Source organism: Eulemur rufifrons, chromosome 16 (genome assembly GCF_041146395.1).
Source record: "Eulemur rufifrons isolate Redbay chromosome 16, OSU_ERuf_1, whole genome shotgun sequence".
Lineage (NCBI taxonomy): Eukaryota > Metazoa > Chordata > Mammalia > Primates > Lemuridae > Eulemur > Eulemur rufifrons.
Genome location: NC_090998.1, coordinates 32,357,875 through 32,381,569, shown reverse-complemented (window position 1 = coordinate 32,381,569; position 23,695 = coordinate 32,357,875). Strand labels below are relative to the sequence as shown.

The 23,695-nt window shown below is 36.2% G+C and overlaps 1 protein-coding gene across 2 annotated transcripts in view; it reads right to left on the bottom strand.

The window, feature by feature from the left end:
• Positions 1-23,695, bottom strand: part of PDZRN4 (PDZ domain containing ring finger 4) — a 362,351-nt gene that overhangs the window by 17,136 nt on the left and 321,520 nt on the right. For both annotated transcript variants that reach the window (XM_069490863.1, XM_069490864.1), the window contains 2 exons: positions 3,956-4,054; positions 1,671-1,733 (listed from right to left, as the gene is read on the bottom strand). In XM_069490863.1, coding sequence (XP_069346964.1) covers positions 1,671-1,733; positions 3,956-4,054 — 162 coding nt within the window. The remainder of the gene's footprint in view (positions 1-1,670; positions 1,734-3,955; positions 4,055-23,695) is intronic.

Sequence of the window (23,695 nt, the reverse complement as noted above, 5' to 3'; positions counted from 1 at the left end):
AGCCCTTGGTTCTTGGCAGAGTGTTAAATCCAAAAGTGTGGAATCCAAAGAGACGCCCTCCAGGGGTCTGTATCTGGCACGGAGAAAGGGGGACTCTGGGTTTGTCACATTGACTAAAAGTTTTGCAGAATGTGTTAACAGCTTGCCACCCCCTCAATTTATCACTCAAGTCCTCCTCTCTGTTTCACAGTCATGATCAGCAGTGAAACAACCTGAAAGGGCCTCTGTTCTTATTTTGGGGTTAATCTGAGCACAAGAGCTGGGGAGCCTGGGTGGCTTCCTGCAGCCTTTCTTTATGGGAGGGGACTCAGAAAGGGTAGAGCAAGTTGAGGTAGGTTTAGGACAGAAACCAGCTTTCAGTTATTCCTGATTTGGCCTGGAACTCTCTTTCCAGCCCCACATCCTTCTGATGATCTGCTTACCATTCTCTCATTAACTGAAATTTAATAAGTCTCCATGTTTTCACATTTCATGTTGTTTCCCAACACATTCTCATCCACCTGGCCCCAGCAACTCATGAGTAAATACAACCATGCACTGCGTAACAACCTTTCAGTCAACAATGGACTGCATATATTATGACAATGGTCCCATATACCTTTCTGTGTTTAGCTATGCTTAGATACACAAATACTTACCATTGTGTTACAATTGCCTGCAGTATTCAGTACAGTAACATGCTGCACAGGTGTGTAGCCTAGGAGCAATAGGCTATATCATACAGCCCAGGTGTGTGGTAGCCTAGACCTGCAGTCCCCAACCCCTGGGCCGTGGACCAGCAGCAGTCCACACGCGGCCTGTTAGGGACCGGGCCACAGAGCTCTGCTGCCCCCCCAGTGGAAAAATTGTCCTCCATGAAACTTAGGAATGGGGCCACACATCATGGGTGAGCGGCGGGCAAGGCAGCAAAGCTTCATCTGTATGTACAGCCGCTCCCCATCTCTTGCATCACTGCCTCAGCTCTGCCTCCCCTACCCCATCATCTGTGGAAAAAATTGTCTTCCATGAAACCAGTCCCCGATGCCAAAAAGGTTGGGGACCACTGGCCTAGACCATCTAGGTTTGTGTAAGTGCACTCTATGATGTTCACATAATGACAAAATCGCCTAACGATGCATTTCTCAGAATGTATTAAGTGACACATAACTGTAGTTGAAAATTCTTCAAACTTCTAGACTTTCACATAGTAAAGGAACATCTAGATCCATATTTACCTAATTTATTCTGGAAAAGGGAGCAGTAACTGATACTGTTAATAATACTGGCCATTAATGTTTATTAAGCACTTATGCACTGTGCTAAGCATGTCACAGGCATAATCTCATTTAATATTCACATTAATAATATATGATTAATTATCATCTTTTATGATAAGGAAATGGGCTTAAGATGGGAGGAGGTTAGATGATGTGCCTAAGCAAATGGTGGAGCTGGAAGCGTAGATCAAGTAATCTGACTCCAGATATTGTATGTGAACCACTAATAGCTAATAACTCCTAATAAATGGCATCATCCTTAATGGTTTTTAAATGATAGATTTTTTTGTTTTGTAGATGTTAATATCCAAAAGCAAAGACAAATTCTTTCCTCTAATATTTTATAAGATACAAAATTAAATAAAAACTGTTGGACAGACAGAGTGAAACTTCAGAAAATACTTTTGCACATACTTGCAAAATACGATCCCCTTCTCGAATTCGGCCGTCTTTGGCAGCAATGCTATTTGGATCTACCTGTAAGGGAGAGGACACACATCTTCAACTAGATACACACTATCTTCCCAAGAACTTAAAAATATGGTGCTTCAAAATTCTCTAATGATTTATGACAGTGCATGTTAGATTTTTCTCCACCAAAAATCACTGGTTCCAAAAATGTCAATGAAAAATTTTAAAATTAACAATAATAAAATTTAAGAGGACTATAGCAGAACTTAATCTGCAGACCATTTTTCCCACCCTTCCTCCTCCTCTCCATTCCTTTCTTTCTGTTTCTCTTCCTTCTTTTTTCACATTCATTTACTCATTTCTGTATCCCAACTGTCAGATATGGTCTTCAGCTGACATGAGATGATGTTAATACTATGATTCTCTGGACCCAGGAAATTTACTTTCTACTAAGGTGATTTTTAAATTCTGCCTTAGCTGTCTTCAAAAAGCTGATAGCTATGCTGCAAGTCCATACTTACTAAAGGGATTTCTGTCTCATGAGCACATTCATTTATAAAGAGATTTATAATCTATATTGCTCAATAAACAAAAAATCCTATTCATGCATTTAATTACTCAGCACCACTTTACATACAGGGTGAAGGGTATGAACTATAATTTATTTTAGCTTAAATATATATTTAAGGCTCTATTAGCATCTTATCAACACTTTAATGGTTCAAACTTGAGTGAAGACTTACAGTTCACTGGAAGTAATTCCATCTATCAGATTTCACATGGTGGCTTCAAACTAGTTATTTAGGGTTGTCACATCAAAGCTTTTTTCAAGGAAAGTATTTCAAGTGTAGCATGAGGTTGATCCATCCTCTCCAGATGTTAAATATTACTTTTTTATTAGGGGTGCTAGCTAATGACTGAGTCTTAAGTGATCAATCAAGAACAAAATACACTATAATTACATGTAAGAGGTAAAAGGAAAACATTCCTTCCAAGTACATGTGTTCAGATCCTGTGGCTTCTTTACCTTCCCTGAAAAGTGAAGTTCCAAATCTGACATATTTAAATAGTAAATAGAGACTTACTAGAAGGAAGTGAGGGATGATTAATCAGCTGTAGCCCTTCACAATCTAAAACTTTTGTCTTTAGAACTGTAATCAAACTAATATTCGACTTCTGCTTTTCTACCTTGGTAGATATTACAAAAGATAATTCAGCAGGTGTTTCCTTATACTTCCTCACCTTAATCAGAGGGATTATCCTAGTTGTACATTTAAAAGAAGTATATAAGTCAAGTATTCTCCAGAGATTTTCCTATTGGAGGAGCCAATCAGTAAATTCTTTGGTAAAGTGATAAAGAGTAAAATTTTACATTTATAGATCTCTGTAGTTTTCTGAGTTCATTAATTACATTATATTTTCCACATTCTAAGCAACTGTATAAAAACATTGAGATAAGCATTGTTATACTGTTTTCTAGTTGAAGAAGCTAACGTTCAGTATGTTAGCTAATGTTTTCAAGATCATGGCCAAGAAAACATGGAACAGCATAGAACAACAATTAGTATCTAGTTTATATATATGTATGTAGGAGTTAGACCCTATTTATGCATATATACATACATAGGTGTTTGTATATTGTATAATTTTTAATGGTATGTATATATAATTAAAAATGTTTTCCTACTTTTCATAAAATAATGCTTCTGGGAGTTTTTAAAAATCACCTATAGCAATAAATTTTGCTTCAAAGTCTTTCAAAGTAATTAACACTAAAAGTGTCTCACTTCTTGAAAGTGATTGTAAGGTTCAATAAAACAAACTGATAGATGCACTCCTTGGGTATTCAAATTTATCATCCCATCATCAAAGTAAAAGATGTGATTATTGTGAATAATAATGTAAAGCAATTAGTCAATGCTGTTGTTAACAGAACTCATAAAAGACACAGTGGAATGGAAGGACAAATGTTTATAGGTCAAAAATTTTGCTCTACTTCCTGCTTTCTCATGGGAATTTATTCAAATCAAGGCAATGTTACTACTTTTGCACTTTTCTTTGCTGGGATTCTGGGGTGAAAGCATCCATATTAAACAAGCTGATAATAATTATATTACCTGGGCAGCATAATTTACTTTCCTAATTGAAAGTGACAAGTTTTGGAACATGGCCAATTCTTCACATTCAAGCCTCTGAGAGAAGAATTTTCTCCTTGTGAGTCATTTCACTCCATCTCCCCCTCCACCCCCGTCTCCCTCCTCTCGTGTCCCCGCCACTGCATTTCTTACCTTGCTGACATAAATGCCGGTGTCTTCTTCATCATCTGTTCGGTAACAGACTGTCAGGCCCAGCTTTTCTTGACTGCTAACACGACACAACTCGACCTCCTGAGAGAACAACACATGCAGAACGACACTTATGTCAGACAGAAACCCCACCGCAGATTGGAGAACTCTGCTATTCTTTGGATCACCCTGGGAAATTTAAATAACTATTGCCCAACATTGGAAATTAACTTTTATGATAAACATTGTTAAAATTTACCTTAAATGTGGATTTCTACATGGTCAGGACAATATTTTATATTTTCATGGTAAAGTTGGTTGAAGATATGCAATTTTTTTGTATCAAGTCATCAACTTGAAGCCTTTTAAAAATCCCACAATAATGTATAAATGAAATGTGTATATATCAATAAGCTGGAATCAATAAAATACTTGAGAATGTCAAGGAGGGAGCAAAATGTTCATAAAAATATGGAGAGTTAACTATGTTTTTATTTGTATTTTAATAAAACCAAATAAGTTCAAATTGAAAAAAGACTATATTGAACTGTTTTCATCAATTCTGCTTTTGAGTTCTATACAATAGGATAATAAACAAGTATTTTGTGGAGGTCAGGCCAAGGTTTTCTATTATTTTGTATAAAGTTCTGCCCTTGGAAAGAAATGGGTTCATCCAGGCTCAAGGGAGAGACATCAACAGCCATATGGAGCAGAGGCAATGATTCAAAATGTAGCAGTAAATGAACAAGAAAATACATTTACTGAAACACATGGCTAAGGGGCTTGAAATGTCAGTCCTTAGGTAATGCATATTGAATCCATTTCCTGATTTATGTTCAATAAAATAATAATAAATTTCAGTGCATTTCATTTTTATATAATAAAATGGACTTGTACTACTTTCAGAAGCAGATGACTTTAGGATAAATCACACAATTCTAAGCATTAAAGCACAAATTAGTGCTCTAATCATGGAGAACTTGTTCCTACTGGATGGAAACTATAAGACCCTTTAGCAAATCATCAGATGAGGAAGAACAAAGTATATTTAATTGGAAGTGAAATCTGCATCGATTTCTAGAGCTTAGGCTCTGTGAGAGTGGTGAATTTGTCTGTCTTGCTTAATGCTCTTTCCATAGTGCCTAGAACAGGGATAGCCTCAGTGTAGGTACTCAGTAATAACCAGCTGAAAGGTGATTGATTTTATTTCAAAATATTTCCTGGCATACATAGCTTTTTGTAAAACAATAATTAAGTAGTCTTTTCTCTTTTATTGGAAATAGATGTGTGTGTGTGCATGTACACGTGTGTGTAGGGATTATGAAGTTTGATGATGATCGAGTGCTATAGCCTAAATGTTTGTGTTCCCCAAAATCCATATGTTGAAATCCTAACCCCCGAGGTGTTGGTATTAGGAAGTGGGGGCTTTGGGAGATAATTATGTCAGAGGGGCTGAGCCCCATGAATGGGATTAGTGCCTTTATAAAAGAAGCCTCAAGGAGCTATCTTGCGCCTTCCACTGCATGAGGACACAGCAAGAAGGCACCCATTACAAAGAAGTAGTCTCTCACAAGACACGGAATCTGCTGGCACCTGATCTTTGACTTCCTAACCTCCAGAACCGTGAGAAGTAAGTTTCTATTATTTATGCACCACCCAGTTGATGGTATTTTGTTATAGTAGCCTAGATGGACTAAGCCATAAAGTATTCATTTAACTGTCTATAAAGAAAAATTTACTTAACTTCACGTTAAGAGAATATTTCCCAGAACACTCTGCTACATTTGAAGAAATATCCTCCATTTCAATTTCGTATTTCAACGAAGTCTTTGCCACTGGATAATAACGATTTTTTAAACGATATGCTATAAACCATGGGTAAATCCTTAGCAAGGGGATTTGCTCTCATAAACTTCAGTGACTAACAATTTCACAGCTAATAGCAAATAAGACTAAATTTAAATCCTCTATCCTGAGACAAGTATTGCAAATTGGTGAAATGCATGAAACTATGAAGAATGCTGACTTTCTGACTAGTGGGCAGATACTTTAAATTATATTATAGTGGTTAAAAAGGGTGTGGTGTATGCTCAGCAGTATAGAAAAAAGGTGAAAAATCCTTTCACCTAGGCAAAGACTAGGAAACAGTGACATGATTTGGCACCAGACACAAAAATGTACACAGCAAGAGAAGGTTTTTCAAAACTGGCAATAATTAACGCTTCCAGAGGGAAAGAATACTTGACTAAAACTGTAACATTAGGAAGGAATTACAGCAACAAAAGAGCTTCAATTATAGCAACAATGTATACAGTTAAGGAGCATCTCTTAGTGACTCCTAAGAGACCTCTAAGGAAATCTGCACACAACATAAAGAGCTGAGATTGGGACCTTTAAATCAAGGCAAACGAAGGGCTGTAGTCAAAGCTGAAATCCAGATTTTGGATGTCCTGCCCAAGCATGGAAGAAACTCCCAATACAGTGGGAAGACATTTTCAGGGGGGGTATTCTTTTTGGAGTGTTTCTCCACATTCTCAAGGGAGTACCTTGACCTTGGTGTTTGTTTAAAAGATGTATATCAAACTGTTTTGCAATAAAGTGGAACGAATCTATTAAAATGAAAAGGGCAGAATCCACCAGTAAGGCTCCCATACCACAAATCAAAGCATCTATCCAAGAGTCACAGAGGAAAGGACTAAGATCCTGAAGCCAAAATCACTTTTCAATATTTTCATTATATTGGACTTAATCAAAATTGTAAAACAGGTCTCCAAGTTACCTATTAATACATAATCTTTGTTTTCAATATGTCCCCTTGTTAAGATACTCAACACTGTGATATTTCCTTTCGGCTGCCTGGAGTCCCTGAGGACTGAGTATTTTACATTTGTCATTTTGCCTGTCCCCTAGCAAAATCTGGCATTTGGTATAGTTTTTCATTCCCTTACAAGTAGCTCTTGAGACATAAAGATAATTGATAAATAAGTATCTCTCAAAAGGATCATCATTAATAATGACTTAGAATGTGACCCAATGAGGGTTTGGGTCATCCGATAGAGTTGGAAAATATAAAGCCTTCATTCAAAGGACTGAACTTTTGGCAGTAAGAACTTCAGGCACTGAAAAAGACCCACGTGAGATTCTGTGGATCCCACAAACCTCCTAACACCAGTTCCAAGTGTGAACTTACATTTCTTTCTTCGGTTGAGAACGTCTCAGACACTATATATTTCATACTGATGCATACAAGCATACATTTTAGAATCAAAGGTCCTTTAATTCTATGACAAAATAACTTATAAGCAGCTACCTGTAGACCATTTTGTTTGGATGAGGCAAAGGTGGCTTTGTAAAGACTCTGATTACCTGAAAGGAATTCTCCAGCGCAGGTCTAATTAACATTCCCTTCACGGCGCACACAAGCCTCTGACTTCTGAAGAAACAACCTCCTGATAATAGTGTTTTCCCTAACAACTTTCATACCTTTGCCTCTGTCTCTAGGAAGCTGTTTGATGAAAAACATAAAAGTGAAATGCTACCCCTGTACATTTTCTCCATGGAGACAATTCACGGGCGTATACAAATCAAAGTCCAGCCCGCATGCATGGCCGTGCTAACCATCCATAAGTCATCTGCGGCTGGAGTAAAAGAATCACTTCACACACCTGGTGAAACTACATTCATTTTGACTGAAATGTGCTTCAAGATGCTGTGTTCCGGGACGGTGTCTAAAGTCTCTTTAAAAAAATCAAACTGCAGTATCTAATTCGGTGAGAAACTGATTACATGAATTAATAGATTGAGGGTGGAGTAGAAGATTAAAAGCTAGTTAGTAAAGCTTGCTGTGAAACATCCTTCTGGTCACAGAATGAATGACAAGAATGGGATTTTTACATGAATTGGTTGTACTCCAGTGCTGTGAAATTTTTATATTTTTTATGATTGTGTCTAGGGAAGAACCAGAGACTTTAAAAAGAAAAAAAAATATTTTGCTTTTTAGATAGAACTCTCTTGTTGGACAAAGAAACAAGGCTTGACACTGCTTGCAATGGCTTTTTAAGCAAAATTCTCCCCAAACTCTAAAGAATACTCAGGCTCACGCCATAAAGTTTTTCCACTGAGTGAGAAAATTCAGATAGAGTCAGCACCACGCAAGTCTGAAGAAGAACCAGGGCTACATAGGATGGTCATTTATATCACTTGACAATCAGAAAAGAGAGAAGTCTATTGTGTCAGTATCTTTATTTTATTTTATTTTCCTGGTTTGCATTTATTAGACAACACATACACTTTTATACAAGTTTAGTCTTATATATCATCTTACCTTTTGTAATGTTTGATTAGTAACTAGTGAAATACCATGCTTAGTTATTCCAACAAACCCTTTATTTTTTTAAAAAAAAAAAACAATCAAGTGGGAAATATGAAATTTTTAGCTCTCACAGTTAAGGAAAGCCTAGTCTACTATAAGAATATTGTTTCAAGATATTATCTCCTGGATAATGGAAACTAGGTCTAATAGTAAGAAATAAATAACAAAACTCCTGGACTACTCAAATCCCTATGACAGAAACTTTTCAGGCTTTTATACCCCAACTCCAAACATTATTTATAGCAGGTTGCCCCAACTAATAATTAAATCACATTCTGTAGAGACATCACAGGCAAAAGCTAAGGCTTATGGTCATGTCTTTTAGGTAACATCCTTACCTCCAACTCCTTATTCAACTACTTCTTTCTCAATGATATTGTGAAATACAGACAGCTTTTAATCCCCAATTTCCCATTTTTAGAATTAGTTTCTGGATTCTTTGGGAAATAAAGCAGTCACATTTTTCTAGACCCAGGTTAACTGCTTCTCACTGTGGGCTGTGAATCACCTTAGCAAGTCATAAATGACCATTTGGAGTGGATTTTATATCTTAACAAAGAAAGAAATATTAACTTCGCCATATGGTTAATTGGGGAGGAAATTGTTTCATGATGTTGGTGGTCAATGGTTGATGTAATGAATTCTGGACCAGGAATAGAAATGGGAAGCATAAAACCAAGGTGAGCGAGAATCAGTCCATAAACTTTGTATCAACTGTTGTTGTGACAACTAGGGAACCAAGCTGACTATGGAAACCTACCCTAGAATGGGCTTCCACTCACGGCACTGTCTAGAGCCAAGAACAAAGGCTTGTGAGGAAACTAGGGAAGCCCTTCCATTTACAACAGATAGGGACTTTTCCTGCTTCTCTGTTTCACTTGTATCTTTTAAGGAAACTGCAGTTACTTTTAGGTATTAGAATCATGTGGTTTACTTTTGTAAGAATCCAGAAATCCAGGGTATTTCACAATTGACTTGAGTTTTTAGCAGACATTAAACTGATCATTTATCAGCTTTCTAATGGCATTGCTACTATCCACAGCCATTTGTGACTGGATTTTGTGACTTTCATGTTAGCTCTTGGGGATATCAATTCCAATTGTTTAATATGCCATAAGCAATGTGTAGAAAAGAGTATTCATAAAATGGCATTTTCATAGTTGCTTTACTTTTAAAATAGCAATGTTAAGCACTCCCCTTCCTGGTCAGCTCAGATGCTCTTGCGTTCCCACGCCAGCACTGATGCTCTCTCGCTGGACCCATAATCTGTTGGCTCTCCCACTTGTCACTGTCAACAATTCCCTCAGGCCTGCACCTGTCTCTTGATCCAGCCTGAAATCCACAGTTAAATGGAATCATCTTTTATAAATCCACAGCTCCCTTGTTCTACTCCTCCACTGTGTCACCCAGCAAAAGGTCAATTGTGGTTAAGTCCAAATTTTCACTTCTCTGTACTCCCACCTGAGCAGCTGTGTGGTCCTGGAGAAAAATGCCACCATGATGGCCACACTGACTGCTTTCCTGGTGAATTCATTACCACAAATCGTGACTGGGTAGTCAATGCTGCCCGACAGTCACACTATGATTTCCTTGTCAGGTTGCTTTTCTGCCTGCTAAAAAAGCTAATGCCAAACTTCCTCCTCTTTTCTTCAGATTTCCAACAGAAACTGCCTATTCTTAGTTGATGACCTCAACTCCTAGTTCATTGCTCACTAGCAGATTACTGTGACATCAGCTGTCCACTCTCCCAGACTGGGATTTCAAACCCCTTCTCTCTGTAACACCACTGCATTGCCTTCTGTCTTCACACCTGATCAATCATCCTGTTCCATACTTCATGGAGAAAAAAAAAGCCATGGGTTGGAAACTCTTGCATCTTCCCTCCACTCAATGTATCAATCTGCATGCATCTGCATCTGTATGTAGAAATACTCCCTGGGCTTTCTACGTGAAAGAAAGGTCCCCAGTCCTACCAAAGGCAAGTGCCTCCACTCATGCTCTGTTACATTCCTTTATCATTTTCCAAGAATTTCTCTCATGGAATTATTCCTTCTTCTCTTGCATTATTAGCTTCTGTTTCCTTATTAGATCATTCTCATTGCCATACACACACACACACACACACACACATTAATATCTTCCACATGGGGCAAGGTAGGGGGAAACTCTATGGAAGTAGTAGTCAGCTCTAGGTTGCGGGCTGCTGAAAGAATTTAACGAAAGTGTTTTAGAAAAGATAATAGAATTGATCTTAGTGTTTAACAAGGAGACCAAATTTCCACATAAGGAAACATTGACCATGCAAAGGCACAGAGATAGGAAACTGTAACGTTAGAGGAATGTTATGTAGTTAATGTGCTTGAAGCTAAGAGTTTCAGATTGGGCTAGATGAGGGGTCATGGTGAAAAATTAAACCGAAGAGGTAGGCAAGGGCCAGATCATGGAAGAACGACCACACTATATTAAGTAATTTGGACTCTTTGCAAAAATAAAGAGGAGCCATTATAAAGGAAATAACGCAGTCAGATTTGCAGTTTAGAAAGATGACTTCAGCAGCAGCATAGTGAGTGAGTTGGAGGGGTTAAAAGACAGGAAGGCAACTGGGAATGTTACCAGTTCATGCACAAGAAGGTAAGGGCTTCAATGCAAGCAGTGTCATATTAGTGCTTACACAGAGTTACTATTATTTCCATTTTATAGATGAAGGAAAGAAGCCATACAGAGAAGTTAAGTAACTTGCCCAAATTCACACAGCAAGTCAAAAGCAGAGCTGGGATTCAAGTTCTAGCTAAAAATCCCTGCCTGAATTCTCAATGGCAACTTCCTCTGGTTTCATAGTAGATTGCTCTTTCTCATTTTTCAGAGCTCAGCTAACTTCCTGGATGGTATCCCTCTCCATCACTCTTTCTGAAGTAGGGCTCCTAAAATTCTCTATCAAAATTTCACCGATACTTAGTACTTTCTTGGCAAGTGTGACCATTTATTTTTCTTTCTTTTTGTAATTATCAAATTTGTATTTCCTAAAGTTGCTTACTTTTTGTCTGTTTCTTTTGCTATTCTATAAACAGGTCCTTGTCTATTATATATTATATTCCACAAGCCTTAGATATGAAACAAAGAAATTCAACTCTTGGAAGATGATGCCATGTCTGCCTTTTCTTTGCATTTCTAGTACCAGCAGAGTGCTGGGAGTTTATGAGAGCCCCACATGCATTTGTTGAATGAGTTAATTACTATAGCGAGGTTGGATATAGGGTTCAATTGCTTCTGCTATATTTGTACTATGGTATAATTGTATTAGATTAAGTAGGATATGTTCAGAAAGCTGTACAAACAATAGATATTGCTTAGTCTCTTATAATCTCTGCCAACAAGAAACGTAATCAAAGAATGAACCGGAAAAACAAAGCAAAATGATCTACAAATTACTCATTCTAAGAATTCCTCTAACAAATTCAGTTTTCATTTATTCACTTTACTCACTTGCCATTTTCTTAGCACCTGCTATGTGCTAAAGATCATGTTTAGCATTGGAAACTTCTTAAATAACAAACATTGTTCTAAATGTTTTGTGAATAATATCTCATTTAAATTTATACGAATCTGACAGGGTAATACAGAGCAGAATAGTTTTCTCTGGCCTACCCAGCATTCATTCACTGTCTTTTTAAAAATATGATCCTAAATTTCTTTTGCAGAATTGCACGTTCTTCTTTCCCAGTCTGTGTGTTTATTTAAGACTGATTCCCACTGCAGGAGTGGGCAGGTGCCCTAGATATTAGTTAATGAGTACATTTTATTTCCCTATCTGTAGTGATCATTCCAAGAATGGGTATTTAATTCAGTTCAAGCCCATTAAAATCAGGCCCAAGACTTTCGTTGAAATTATTGGAAAAAGAACACTTGCCTTTTTTGTTGTATTTGAACCTGCAAGAATATAGATCAGGAATATCTTAGAACTTTATTTTGCTGCAATATACAGACCCAGAGAATGGATTCACAAAAAGAGGCTATAAAAGCCAAAAGATGGAGAAGAATTCAAATTTAGTGTCATCATTTGAGCCCCTGTATGAAGTTATATCTAAAACAATAAACCTTTGGAATTTTCAGTTAGGAGAGCCAATAAAACTCCTCTTTTTTCCATTTGTTTTTGGTCGTTTCTTGGATGAGAGTCCCAATTGATTTTAGTAGATATTACAAATTTCATTATATAAATGAGGAAATTGAGAGCCAGCATTAAGTAATTTATTTAAGGTTACTCAGAAACAATTCATCAGAATTATAAATTGAACACAGCTCTCTTTCTCTTTTTTTACTCCAAAGCTTGTTTTTTCAAGTGATACATTCTTCTAGTCCAACGGTCATTTAAGAGCTCATTGTCCAGACAGAGACTTAAGGATATAAAGATGGGATATGTGGTAAAAGATAGAGGAAATGAACCAAGAGTCAAGATGTGCCACAAGAGGGAAGGGTCCAGAGAGAAGCTACTATTTATATGGAGGGTGAGAAGTTCAGTGTGGCTATAGCAGACGGTGCTTAGGGACGTAGTAAGAGATGATGCTAGAAATTGGTCCTAATCAATTTCTAAAAGGTGCCATAAACAAAGTCCCATGGAGAAAAGGGAGAGGGATATCCATGTGCAAAATTTGTGCCTTTCCATTTTATATGAATCACAAGCAGTTATAAAATTAGGACTATTGAGAGAAAGCAAGGATGTGTTTTTCTGGTATTCAACTCAGGCAGAAGAATACATTTCTTCAATATTATCTTTAATATTGATTAAATTTTTAGGAAGTTAATATAATTATAATTTTTTCCCTAGAATTATTTGGAAGGGAATTTTAGACACAATCTAACTTGTCCTCCATCCTGAATAAAGAGAAGTGATTTACCTACATTCACCCGGTAATTTAGTGGCAGAACTAAGAGTAGAATCCAGGCCTCCTTTCATTTCAATTGATCTTTTTACTGTTGCCTTGTTGGCTCTTATATTATTTTTTAATTAAGTCATTCTCATCTGGGACTGAGGGCTGGGGGTGCAGGGAAGGATGTGTGTTGGGGGTGGCAGAATCACTGAATGGGACGAGAGATATCAATGCAAGTGTGTTACCCAGGTGACCTGTGTGGAGGCGGGAACAAGACTGATAACCTCGTGTTTGTTGTAATGTTAACTGAACAAGGGCGGTGAATATAGAATCCTCAGGATAGAAAGGCTTGAGTGGAAAAACCTTTAGTATTCTTTCAACCTTAGTGTCCACAGCCAATTTAAAAAGAAGAAAGAGCACAACAAACTTTTATCTTAAAGTACTGTCCGTTCCCAAGAGGTTCACACACCTATTGTCATTTCCATGGTACTGCTTTTCACCCTGCTCGGCTGTCTTTATTGTATTTCTACTGTCCACATTTGTAAACTGCCTTTTCTTTCAATTACTGAAAATAGCTTTTCAAAAGAAAGTGTTTTTTTTTTTTTTTTTTTTGAGACAGAGTCTTGCTTTGTTGCCCAGGCTAGAGTGAGTGCCGTGGCGTCAGCCTAGCTCACAGCAACCTCAAACTCCTGGGCTTAAGCGATCCTACTGCCTCAGCCCCCCGAGTAGTTGGGACTACAGGCATGCGTCACCATGCCCGGCTAATTTTTTTCTATATATATTTTAGTTGGCCAGATAATTTCCTTCTATTTTTAGTAGAGACGGGGGTCTCACTCTTGATCAGGCTGGTCTTGAACTCCTGACCTTGAGCGATCCACCCGCCTCGGCCTCCCAGAGTGCTAGGATTACAGGCGTGAGCCACCGCACCCAGCCAAAAGAAAGTGTTAACAACGTTCGTTTGGTATTAGCTCTGTGAATTCTGCAAAGTAAATAGTCGAAAAGGACAGGGCACCCCTTTGTGCTGTGGCTGTCTTCATGACAGCATTTCTCGGTTACATTTACCATCATGCTTTTGAGCTGGCCATGCTTTAAGTAAAGGAAATCAGCTAAAGAGATACTATCTACTGTTTGGGTTGCTGTTTCACAGTAAAAAAAAAAAAAAAATCATTTTGAAAAGGTAGATTTCACTTGAGAAAGGCAAAATACCTTTTACCTAAATGTAAGGGCAGACGGAGACAATCTACAGCGATTCTGGGTGGCAGAGAGAGCATTGTGGGGGAATAAAAGCAAAATCTAAACATTCACACAATGATCCACAGGAGCACCTTTAAGGGAATTTAGTAAACTAGGATTGGAATAGGTAATAAATATCAACTTCCGGTGGCAAGCTATGGTGGTAAGGTTATCATTACTTCGTCTCCTGGGAACCAATGTCATTGGCAGCCAACATTTTGGATTACTAGGAGTCCTGCTAAATATTTGGAGTTGAGGCACTGCTTACCCCTTGAGAGGCAGGATAGATGGATAAGGACAAAGGGAAAGAAGGCAGAATTAAGAGGTACAGGGCTACAGTTTAAGAAAAATGCAGGATGGGGTATATTTAGGTTTGCTAGGGCTGAAAGACTGTTCCAAAGAGCACAGAGTTTAGTAGAGAGGGTAGATTTACTGTAAACTTGAGCTAAAAGTTAATGAAAGAAAAGAATCTGAGGCATGTTAGCAAAACTGCTTTTTGAACTTGAAAGGAGATGTTAATCTAAATTTATCAGATGATATTCCATCTATCACGCTTCATGGTGGACCCATGTGCTATGGAAATTATTTGCAAAAAATAGTACAAACTCACTGGTTTCTTCATAGGTGGGTCAGGTTAATTCGTAAACATTACACAGAAACTGCAAAGATTTTACATTGTACACATTACATACATTAAATCTGTGTTCCTCAAGGTGGGTCAAAGGAAGGTACCTTTTCTTATTATTATATTTTTATACTCAATGCTTAGATATTGGTTGAGAACATGACCAAATAATAAATGAAATTTCTTTCATGCCTTTCTATAACATCCCCCAAATATGATATTTTCTTCTAAGCTATGATGGCCAGTGAGAAACTTGATCCCCAAGATTAATTATTAAAAGATGCTTGGTGTTCCTCATCTCTAGATTAGTACCACAGTGTATAATTACAGAAAATTTCCTTATAAATATATAGTAATTAACTATAGGTGACAGGCTGTTCCTGAATTCATGTATTATTTCTTATTTGGTAGAATCTACATTTTGTCACTGTCCATAACCCCAGAGTTTCTAAAAAACTCATTTGATAGCACAAAGTCTAGATTTTTCCTTTGTTTTTACAGCTGGCACTCCTAGTAATCTTTTAATGCCAGTTTATTATGATATATGAAATGCATTGCATCTTTATTGTACTGGCAATAAGATTCTAATAACATGCATTAAAACCAATTAGTAGACCTGAATATCTCCTGATCTGATGAATGAGAAAAGGAGAGTCTGCATTTATCTATTTCAGATATTATACATTGAATTCCAGACTGGGAGACGCCCATGTCTATGTTGACACAACAGAAATTTGTCAATCCTCCTCAGAACTTCACTTTAGTCGAAAAGGATTCAGGAACTTTTCCAGCATGTGTTATTAAGGAAACATAAACGGAAGATTAACAAAGAAGAAGAAGATAGGACATAAATAAACCTGTTGACAAGATGAATTTTATTTCTCTCAGCTGGTTACTGGAGCAGGAAATACAGGCTTTTCTAATGAGGCACTGGGCTATTATTGCAAGTTTTTTCTAAGCTATTTTATACTGGGGCAAGGGAGCTTTTCCTGTGGTCATCACAACAGGAAAAAGTACAAGACTTTTAAAGCTGTCAAGATCATATAAATGTAATAATAATTGCTCCCAAATCAGTTTTTTCTTGTTCTTTTCTTTGTTTGGTAAAGCAGCACTTTAATATAATTAAATGTGTTCAGATATTTCTGAGCAAACCAAGGAAATTCAACTCTTAAATAGATTTATTATAAAATATAACAAAATATCATCATTGTTAACATGAAAACTCGGTGTTTTATACACATTTTTACCTTTATCAAGCAGCAAGATATGCATTTGAAGTATAGGCACTCTCATGAGGAAGAAAGTCATTTTGAGGAGATATGTGCATTGTGAAATATTGGAGGAGCTCCCATAAAATGTATAGACATTACTTAGTGGCATAATTTCATGTGCACATATTTTCTAAGTTTGATCATAACTACTTCCTTGTACCCACAGAAATAATAATTAACAGTGGATTGTCATGTTTAACGCTGACACTATATTATCATCTATTTCAGAAAATGTAGAAGAAGTGATGGCATAGACTTTTGTGAGCTGATATATTTTCATAAGAATTGCATACTGTCAGACATGCATATCAATTTTTTATTGTAAATGGTACAGTTTTTCCAGTGATTGGTGCATAGTTGTATGATTGTATGTTCTTACAACTATGATGACAATTTGTGTTATTTTAAAGGAATTTGAACAGTATTTTATGATATTTGGATAGACAAATGAATCATCAGATTAATTTTAATTTTTTATTTATTTAACATATTTAGTCACTAAAATTTTTATGGTTATTTGCCCAACTGTTCTATAAATTGCTTTTTCCTTGGGCATGTCAAGAGTAGGTATGTTTCTCTATTTGTTGTTAATGAGGTTAATCTGATCATTTTGGTCATATGAAAATTAATTTCAGTCACTGCATCATCTGTATCTATTCTGAAGTCAGTTTGGTAGCTACATCAAAAAAACATGGATCATCAAAATTAACCTGAAGTATACTGCCATCTGTTCACTACTGCATAATACTGCATAATTTATAATAGTAAAGTATCATAAATGTCCTCAATATCCACAATTTCAGAATTCTTAAATAAATAAGGAAATAACTAAACAATGAATACTGTGACTTTGAAGAACTTTTATAACAGGGAAGTAATCAGAAACTTATATAACATATAATCCCATTTTAATAAAATCTTAGATTCAAAGAAATATTCCTAAAAGAAAATTTAAGAGTAGTCAGCCCTAGTTGCTGTTATTATGAAGATGATACTTTCTTTTTAATGTATATTTGTATTTGCAAAAATATTTGGTGTGAACATGTAGTTACTTAAGTTTAGAAAAATAAGTATGATTTTAAAATACAAATATTAACCATTGAAAAAATAAATAATAGAGGCTATGTATACCATGGAAGTCTGCATATCTCTATTCTTTTCCTTCCACCCAATTATCTTGTTTGCTGGAGAACATTAATTAAAAGACAAGAAAAAAATTTAATTTGATTGATTCAGTGGAGTGGAACCAAACACAAATACCAAAGTACTACTATGTGCAGGCAAGAAGCTCAAATAGCATTACAGGCATGTCTCTTCTAACCTATGAGATATAGAGAAAACTATTTAATAGTATTAATATAATAGGGTCTTTGGAAAATGTATGGTAGAGATTTTGAAGGTTTACCTAATCAGGGAAAAAGAGTAGGCAACAAATGCTCAATTTGTGGGAGTTTGCAATTTAAAATGTTGCATAGTTTTAAAAAAAGCTTATTTTATCTTCATGTAAAAGAGATACACACTCTAAACCCCAGTAGATTTTACGCCCAAAGTACAGCCAAGCTTTTCAGCTACAGAGTTCAATGCCTGAAGTTCTTTATGCTGGTACTAGAGCCAAATATCAACATGAACAGGTTGGACTTAGTGACTCTTCACAAATCTGAATTTCTTCCCAAGCTGGTTAATGACATTACCATTCTGCCAATCATGCAGGTTTAGGTTTTCAGGGTTATTTTTTTTCCTCCAACTTTGGTCTCTTACAGATAATTGGTCATTGTCTACAAAATGACTCTCTTTCCCCCATTTCTTTCTACTTTTTCTGTTGTTGCTCTGTTGCTTGGATTCAGGATAACATTATTTCTTCTCTAACTGTTCTGTCCCCTTGAATTCATTGGTTCATTACTGCTTGATTAATCTCCTTAATGTAAGTCCTTAAATACATCATTCCATGCTGCAAAGCACTAAGTCGTTTCTGCTGATTACTGAAGTAAGTCCAACCCCCTCAGATTGACACTACAGGCCCTCTGTAATCTGATTCCAAACAACATTCTAACCACCCACCACCACCCCCAAATATCCTACTATTCCATTCATGGATCTGATGACCTGGACAAACTAGAGTAGGAACCATTTCCCAAATCTGCCATACCCTCTTCCTCTTCACAAAATATGTATGTCACTTAATTTACTATCCAATTAAAATTCTACCTATGATTTAAGATCTAACAAATTATGAACTTTCAAAGAGCAGAGAAAATGTATGCAACTTTGTCTCTCAGTGTTGACTATAGGACCTTGAAAATAGTAAGTTCTCAGTGCTCATTTGCTGCATAAATGCATACATTTCAAACCACATGTTTACCACAGTCTTTATTGCCCAGAAGTGCTCTTCAACTCTCTGAGGTCTCTGCATCTCTATCTCAGCACATATCACACTTGAGCTTACACAGTTTCTATGGAAGACAGGGACAACACCAGCTTAAGGGCCTATATGTTTTCAGACCAGGTTTCAGTTGCATTTGAACATGTCTTCTAGACATATCTTTTTATATAGTTGGAATCATATAGTATGTAGCCTCCTAAGATTGGCTTCTTACACTCAGTAATATGTATTTATGTTTGCTCCATGTCTTTTCATTGGTTGATAGATCATTTCTTTTAGCACTGAATAATATTCCATTGTCTGGATGCACCATAGGTTATTTATCCATTTACCTACTGAAGGACATCTTGGTTTCTTCCAAGTTTTGTCAATTAAAGAAAAAGATTTTAATCTTTTGTATTTACTTATTGAATTGAAGCTAAGCCTCAGTGTTGATGGTTTCTGAGGGCATGAAGGACAGGAGACAAAGCCCGGGCTCTACTCAAGGTGAAGAGTCTAATAGGAGACCACAAGAATGAAGCTGGGAACACCAGGAGCTATACTGGTAGTGCAATGGTGAACAAGAAATGCACCATCCCCCTCCACCCCCAGGAGAATTACAAACAAAATTGCTGCCTTAGTATGTTTGTGTTGCTATAACAGAATACTACAAACTGGGTAATCTACAGAGATTATTTGGCTCACAGTTAGGGAAGCTGGGAAATCCAAGATCAAGGGGCCAGCCTCTAGTGAGGGCCACCATCCCATGGTGTAAGAGCAAAGAGGGTAAAAGAGAGAGAGAAATAAAAGGGGACCAAATGTGCCCTTTTATAGTAAACCCATTCCTGCAATAAAAAACCCACTCCCATGATACCAGTATTAATCTCCTCATGAGGACAGAGCCCTAAGGGCCTAATCATCTCTCAGTATGCCCCATCTCTCAAGACTGTTGCATAGAGGATTAAGTTTCCAACACATGTTTTTTGGTGGACACATTCAAACTGCAGTGGTTGCCTATCATGAATTTTGACCTTGAGTGAAAGAGAAAAAAGTCTCACTTGAGATTTTGCAGTAGTAAGCTGATCCTCATGCAAACAGTTCCAATTCACACCACCTGTGAACTGAATCTAAAACAGTCCAGGCTGATAATTAAGCTTAAAGTAGTCCTAGGAGGGTGATAGCCTCAGTAGTCTGGCAGAACAAACACACTTCTGGTTGGGGAAACTCAGGTCTCAAAGGGTCCCAGAGATAAAGTTAGAATGAGCTTAGAGCCCAAATTCACAAAACAACAAAGAAACAATGCACCATGAGAGAGATCCAGCAGGAAAAAAAATTAATGAAATAGGCAGCATAATTGTGAAGCCAAATACATAAATAAAGATTTACTATAATAAAATAAATATAAGAAGGGATTGCAAATATGAGTAAAGAGTTAGTATAAAAATAACCAACATGAGAAAAATAAGAACTTATGGAAATTAAAATTATAATAATTGAAATTAAAATTTAATGGGTGTGTATGAGAGCACAAACTATAAATATCCGAGGGAAGAAATTACTCAATTAGAAATTAGCGAACTAGAAGATAGATTTGACAAAATTACCTAGAATGCACACAAAGAGACAAAGAAATGAAAACCATTAATAGGAAATAGAAGTTAAGAAATACAAAGCTAAAGACTGAGGCTATTCCAGACCTGATGAAAAGTACTAATCCATAGTTCCAGGAATGAGTCTCTTTACTGTGCATTGTATTTGCATTTTGTATTGGTAAAGAGACAGTGGAACAGTATCTTTACTGTGCTGAGACAAAACATCTGCTGACCTAGAGTTCTACACTTTTGGTAAGAGGGTAAAACAAAGATATTTTCAGACTAGCAAACCAACAACAACAACAACAACAACAACAACAACAAAAGCCAAGTATTTTGCCAATAGCAAACTGTTACTGAAGGAAACTATAAAACTGCAGTCCCCAACCCCCGGGCTGCAGACCGTCCTGGTCTGTGGTCTGTTAGGAACTGGACCAGATAGGAGGAGGTGAGCGGCTGGTCAGCAAGCAAAGCTTCATTTGTATTTACAGCTGCTCCCCATTGCTCACATCACTATGTGAACTCCACCTCCTGTCAGATCAGCAGTAGCATTAGATTCTCATAACAGTGCAAACCCTACCGTAAACTGCACACATGAAGGATCTAGGTTGCATGCTCCTTGTGAGAATCACTGGGCAGTGGCTGCAAATGCAGATTATCATTAGCAGAGAGGTTTGACTGCACAGAGACCATAATAAAGCAATTGCTTGCAGACTCATATCAAAACCCTACCAGTGAGAGGCAAGTGACAATGTAATAACAATAGAAATAAAGTGCACAATAAACGTAATGCACTTGAATCATCCCTAAACCATCCCCTCACTCCTGGTCTGTGGGAAAATTGTCTTCCATGAAACCAGTCCCTGGTGCCGATGTATGCGTTCAGAAGATAAATTCAGATGGAAGGTCTGTGATTCAAAGAAAATATAATCAAATATGGAATGTGTATAATAACTTATAATGTATATAATGCCTTAAAGAGTTAAAACAAAGCCAGAAAAATTTTAGATGTTTATAAAGGTAACATATAAGTCAGGAGATGAATGGTTAGAGTTTAAGTGTTCCTGAGCCCATGTATTGTTTAAGGAAAGTAAAAGTATTAGTTAATCATAAAATGGATAAATTAAAATTTCTGAGATAAGATTAAAAAATAGAAATTGTATATATCACTTTCAATCCAGCAGAGAGGAGAAAATGGGATAAGAAAATAGTCAATCAATTCACATAAAAGATAAGAGAGGAGGAAAAAAGAAACAAAGAAAAGACAAAACAAAGGAAGCATAGTATAATGGAATTAAATTCAAATTTATAGATAGTTATAAGTGTAAATGGACTGAAAAATGCAATTAAAAGAAAATAACAAAATAGATATGCAAACAAACCACCACCACCACTAGCAAAATGACAGTCCAGCTACACAAAAAGTATAGAAGAAACATCTACAATGAGAAGTTTAAAGAAGTTGTAAGAAACATTTTGAAAACAATAATTTAGAAAATTTGAAAGTAAAAGTTTGGCAAAAGATATACCACAAAATACTAAGAGAAAGCTGGTGTAGCTATATTATCAAATAAGATACATTTTCATACAGAGAGCATCACAAGAAATGATGCAGGTTACTATATATTTTTTTAAAGTTAAATTGACCAGGAAGAAATAAACATTCTAAATTTGGATACACCTGGACTTATAATCTCAAATCGTAGAAAACAAAAATCGCAGAATTAGAGGTACAATTTGACAACTCTATTAGCACAATGATAATTGAAAGATAAATTAGGTAATATATCTTTACAAATTTAGGTTTGAAAAATATGATTCATAAGCTGATTTAATGTATAGCTATAGACTATTATCCACAATAAATGAAGAAAAATATGTATTATATTCAAGCATGTATTAACCTTTTATGAAAAATGTTCTTCTCAACATAATAACAAACACGTGACATTTAATTTGTGCTAGGCAGTGTCACAAGCACTTTAGAATATATTTAATCCTCACAACAATTCTAAGGATTTGGTACATTAATATTTCCATTTTACATGAGAAAACTGAGGCACAAAAAGTTCAAGTGATTTTCCCATGGTAACACAACTAGAAAATAGAAGAGTTGGAATTTAAAAGTCTGTGCTCTGACTACTATGCAATATTGCAGAAAAATATTCAGTACTTAGGAATTAAGCTAATAAAAAGATGTACAAGTACCTTATGGAGAAAGTGTTGAGAAAAGGAGAGCTCATGTTCATGAATTGTAATAATCAATGACATAAAGAGTTCATTCTTCCCAAATGGATGTAGAGATTCAAAATGCCCATAACATTGTTGTAAACTTGCAAAGTTAATTCAAAAATTTATATGAAATAGCAAAGGAGAAAGAATAGTGAAGGTACTTGTAAAGAAGAATAGGGTAAGAGGATTATTCAGCCAGCTATAAGACTATTTAAAAAGTTATAAAACAATTTAAGGCAGTGTAGGATGGCACAGAATTTGAGAAAATAACCAATGACCAGATTGGAGAGACCAGAAATAGACTCACAAACATACAGAAACTTGATTTATGATGAAGTTGTAACTACATATCAGGCAAAAAATGGACTTTCTATTAGTAGTACTGAAAGAATATGTCATACATATTAGAAAAAAAACAAATTTGAATCCCAAACTCTAACCACAATAAAAAATAAACTCCGTGTGGATTAAAAATTAAAGTAAAAGGCAAAATTATTTTTAAAAATTTAGAATACAAATAGGAACTCCTTTTTATTTGGACAGGAAGGATTTCTTATACTAGATACAAGAATCTGAGACCATAAAGAAACATATTAGGCCGGGCGCGGTGGCTCACGCCTGTAATCCTAGCACTCTGGGAGGCCGAGGCGGGTGGATCGCTCGAGGTCAGGAGTTCGAGACCAGCCTGAGCAAGAGTGAGACCCCGTCTCTACTAAAAAATAGAAAGAAATTATATGGACAACTAAAATATATATATACAAAAAAATTAGCCGGGCATGGTGGCTCATGCCTGTAGTCCCAGCTACTCGGGAGGCTGAGACAGGAGGATCGCTTGAGCCCAGGAGTTTGAGGTTGCTGTGAGCTAGGCTGACGCCACGGCACTCACTCTAGCCCGGGCAACAGAGTGAGACTCTGTCTCAAAAAAAAAAAAAAAAAAAAAAAAAAGAAACATATTAATATATTTTACTACATTAAAAATAGGAATTTTTAAAAATCAGAGATATCATAAAAAAGAAAAAAGACAAGTTACAAACTGGGAAATGATATTTGCAATACTAACAAATTTAAAAATACATAAAGAACTAAAAAATTCACTAAAGAAAAACACAATTGATACAGAAATCAGCAAAAGACTTAAAATGGTATTATAAGGAAGAAGAAAAGAAAACTGAATAGGCCAATAAACATATGAGA